At 33.9% G+C, this 4303-nt stretch overlaps 1 protein-coding gene and 1 pseudogene across 1 annotated transcript; both read left to right on the forward strand.

Moving 5' to 3' along the window:
* Window positions 1-1174: 1174 nt before the first annotated feature.
* LOC123666407 (acetylcholine receptor subunit beta-type acr-3-like) lies at window positions 1175-2601 on the forward strand. Its single transcript, XM_045600501.1, has 2 exons — window positions 1175-2050; window positions 2548-2601. Exons 1-2 carry the CDS (start codon window positions 1175-1177, stop codon window positions 2599-2601), a joined length of 930 nt encoding a protein of 309 aa, XP_045456457.1.
* Window positions 2602-3714: 1113 nt separating this feature from the next.
* Window positions 3715-3834, forward strand: LOC123666653 (annotated as a pseudogene).
* The last annotated feature ends 469 nt before the right edge of the window (window positions 3835-4303 follow it).

A 4303-nucleotide genomic window follows, 5' to 3' on the forward strand; every position in this document is an offset into this window, starting at 1 on the left:
GTCTTCGGTATGGGTCCAAGGAAGCTATGTTTTGTTTTATATTATAATGTTAGTTTACAACGTCATCTGTTTTCTTCGATAACTACTAAAACCAAACCATAATGACACAAGCTATACTTTTTGCCCCTAGATGGCGCTGTACTCAATAGTTCTTACGTTTCCGTTTTAAAATAAAAATAAAAATGTTATTTACCGCCTCCAAGGAGGCTGTGCTTTATTAAAAGTACGAGAATAGCTTACTCTTAAACCACTATTTATTTATTTCATTTTATGTCAGGAAACTATTAATTTAAAGCCTATTGAATATAAAGGCTGAACAATCTAAAAAAAAAAAAAAAACAAACATTTTATATTTCGGCGAAAATTATTCTCTGGTTTCGTAAATTATAAATCGTAAAACGACAAAAATAATTAAAGAAAAGAGGCAAAAAAAAATCGATCGTAAAGCCCTTCGCATTATTTCGATTCGTGGAATATTTGGTTCAAATTAATTTAATAATTTTTAGTGGTAGCTAGAGGGCGGAAATGGGACATTTCATCACATTGGAAGGATGCACTTTTGCATTATCCATTTTTTTTATTTTTTTATTTTTTTATTTTTAACATTATGTATATTCAATAGTTACAAATGTACAATTACCGAAATGTAAATCCGTTCTGCTAAGACCGTATATCTTATAGCTTTTTTACTATATAAGCAACTATCTTATCTCAGGAACAAAATATTACGAACGTGCAAAAACCTGATGTGGTAATTTTTTCTATCTTTCTTCCAATATACAACGCCTGTCAACGTTTTTTTAGCATTATGACTTGAAAATTTGTGAAATAGTTAACTATTTTTTTCTTTTTCGATTATCCACTTTTCTGTTATATAGGTACATCTATTTACAATTCGTGAATTAAAAACCTGTAGTTTACAACTTGAGGTAAAACAGGCCAGGCCCAGGTTTAATAAATGTACAAACCAACGAACTGTTCAACTTCGTAATAGATATGGTATTGATTTTTATTCATTTGTATAAAAATACATATGGCTATGACATTTGATCTGTAATAATTTGACGTGGCTCGTTTATCTGACACTGATACTGTCCTTTTATCAAAATGAGTTTATTATTTTTGAATTTTCACCAAATTCAGTTATTATTTTATGTCGCATATAACAATCAAAATGTTCTTGGTTACTTTAATATTCATAGCACTTATTAATTACGTAAACTCAGATTGTATCATCGATGAAAGAACACCGAATAAAATTTATATGGGCAAACTCTTCGACCTTCTTAATTCTACGGACGCGCCATGCAAAGATGCGACAGTGGTAGCTCTTAAGTTTAGTGTAAGGAACTTCTACTTTGACAAAAGCGAAACGCTGTTTAATACATTTATTTGGATTATATTCTCATGGGAGGACCCAAGGTTCAAATGGAACCCAGACAATTATGACGGCATTGACTCTTTTCTTGTTCCTTTTTTTTTCATCTGGTCGCCCTTACCCATTTTACACCATATGAGGGAGTTCAACGAGATGGAGTTCCTGAACTACGAATCTAGGTACTGTAAAATTCAGAATACTGGTCGGATTATGTGTGCCACGAAGGGAATATACACGACCAATTGTCATTCACAATTGAAGAACTGGCCGTACGACATACAAACATGTGCACTAAAGTTTCACATCAGGGATGGGATAAAGGACAATGTTACGTTTACATTTAACTCAACGCGAGGTTTATATGCACTTGGAGCAGAATACGGCTCAGGATGGAACATTATTGACTTTAGTGCTGTTGAAAACGCTACAGGAGAGGTGAAGATATCTCTGAGATTCGTTGTTGAAAGGCAAGCGCTTGGAGTTGTGATTTCCGTTGTCATGCCATCAATAACAGTGGCTGTTTTAACTCTAACTTCTCTAATTTTGGATATAAAGGATCGTGATCGTTTGTATCTCGCTATATTCAGTTTGATTATAAATGTATCTTTATTGAGTGTCATGGGCGAGCTCATACCCCATCAAGGGCACGATACACCGTCGATATTATATTACGTAAATTTTTCGACTTATATTACCGTATGTGCAATTTATTTTATTTGGATATCAAGTAATCTAATAAACAAACAGGATTCGCCTAAGATGTGGATTATTAACTTTAATGATTATGTGTTAAATAATTATATTGTTAAAACGGTTTTCAAGTGGCAACCAGTGTCGCAAACGTCTTTAGAAGATGTCGACAAATGGGTTATATTTACTAAGATTACTAATTTATTTTTTTTCTTCATCGCTTTTACTCTTTATTTGGCTTTGTTTTTTGTTTATATGCCTCAACCGATTCCAACAGATTAGTCTATACTTTATTAATTCATTATTTTTATTTATAATAAGCAGAAACGCTACATTAATCTCACAGCGTCCAGTTACTTTTTTCATGTAAAAACGAAGAAAAATGTAAAGAAAAAAATTGTTTTTCATATTATCAACTCAACAAAAAACACTTTCGAAAAAGTCAATTAACTACTTTAGAAGTGAAATTTTATTTGCAGATTAATGACTCTATTGTTTGTTTAGACTTGTTATTAAGAGTACAATGTGAGTAGTAATCATATGTATTTTTACCAAACTATCGAAGAATATATTTTTAAGTATACAATAAGTAAAAAATAAAGAAATATTCAAGTGTTATTAAAATACATAATCCCATTCATCCCACGACGACCAGGTCGTGTCGTGTCGGTCGTATCTATAAGTCTGTCGAATAACCAATTTGTTCATCTTCAATTCCCTGTAAACATAGACAGGTGGCGGAAAGAGGGAAAACTAATGATATTTTTTTACGCAAGGCTATTTATCAGATGTCCGTCGGGGCGACGTGACGTCTCAGGTGCGGTGACAAAAACAGGATATATTTACTTCCTTTTTTCCGCATAAGTAGGGTTACGAGCCGACGAGTTAGCTCGACGTTTTGCAAAGGTTTTTGTACTGCTAGTGACTTTTGTATACTTTACATATGGTATTTTATCGTCGCTACGAGTAGTTTTATTCCACAACTTTAGGGTAATATTTTCAAATGTACATGTGAGCGTCTATTTCTTTTCACTTTATGCCTATTTTATGGCTTGGAGAGCACGTAAGGCCGTCGGTCCCGGTTTTTATCATAAATACCTGATAACGATCATTACTTATGGTTGGGAACATATCCGCCAACCTGCAGTGAAGCAGCGTGGTGGATTAAGTTCCAATACTTCGCCCACATGGAGAAAGAGGCCTATGACCAGCAGTAGGATGTTTCAGGTTGAATAAAGTAAAAACAGCGATTGTGTAAAATGTGTTTATGTAATAAACTTGTTTAAGTTTGGGGTCATTTATTTGTTTGTCAAAATCAGAGAAAGATTAAAAAGTTTAGGTTATCATTTCAGGCTGGGATTGTCCGTGTGTCCGTCAAATAAGAATGAAAGTGTTATCACGTAAAATGATTAATAATTGCAGAGATTGAGTAAGATATTACTAGTATGATGAATTGAAGTAAAACTAAGAAAAAGTGGAGTTCTATCTACTCAAATTATTATTACTAATAAGTGACAAAGCTATTTTTGTAATAAAAAAAAAATTGTTTAAAAAAAATGTAAATTACTTTTTGAAGTGAAACTTCTTCAGGCGCATGGGGGTAAAATTTTTACGGATCAAACGCGTCACGCGTCACGAATCTTAACACGTACATACCCTACCCCGTTGAAAACACCGGTTCTCGTCCGATCACCGAAGTTAAGCAACCTCGGGCGCGGTCAGTGCTTGGATGGGTGACCGCTTGGAAATACCGCGTGACGTTGGCTTTTTGTTTTTTTTATTGGTTTTTTTTTTTTAAATTATAGATTACATTATGAAACTCAATTTTTATTTTTGAATAACAATACTTTATTAAACATTATACATATTTACAATTTACAACTTAAGAACTAAATATTTACAGATAGTTTTGGTATAAATCATGTCCGCGTGGAATTGTGCCAAAAATGCTGGCAGCATTTCCCCGTTGAATTGCTATGCCGATTCTCTGGGCAAAAAATGCACCAGCCCTCTTGTCACCAGTGGAGGCAATAAGGCGAGGAGTTATCTCATTTAAAAATTTTTTAGTACTGCTACTCCAAGGTCCAAGTGTTTCAACTGCAAACGGCACAAAGATGTAATTTGGAATTAGTGACGAATATTTGTGCCGTTTAGTCGTTTCAGCTTTTCTCGCTGCGGCTCCCGCTTTTAAGGCTGTTTCCCTGACATAAGACGGAGCAAGTATGTCAACGCAGG

The sequence above is a fragment of the Melitaea cinxia genome, chromosome 26 (genome assembly GCF_905220565.1).
Source record: "Melitaea cinxia chromosome 26, ilMelCinx1.1, whole genome shotgun sequence".
Classification (NCBI taxonomy): Eukaryota; Metazoa; Arthropoda; class Insecta; order Lepidoptera; family Nymphalidae; genus Melitaea; species Melitaea cinxia.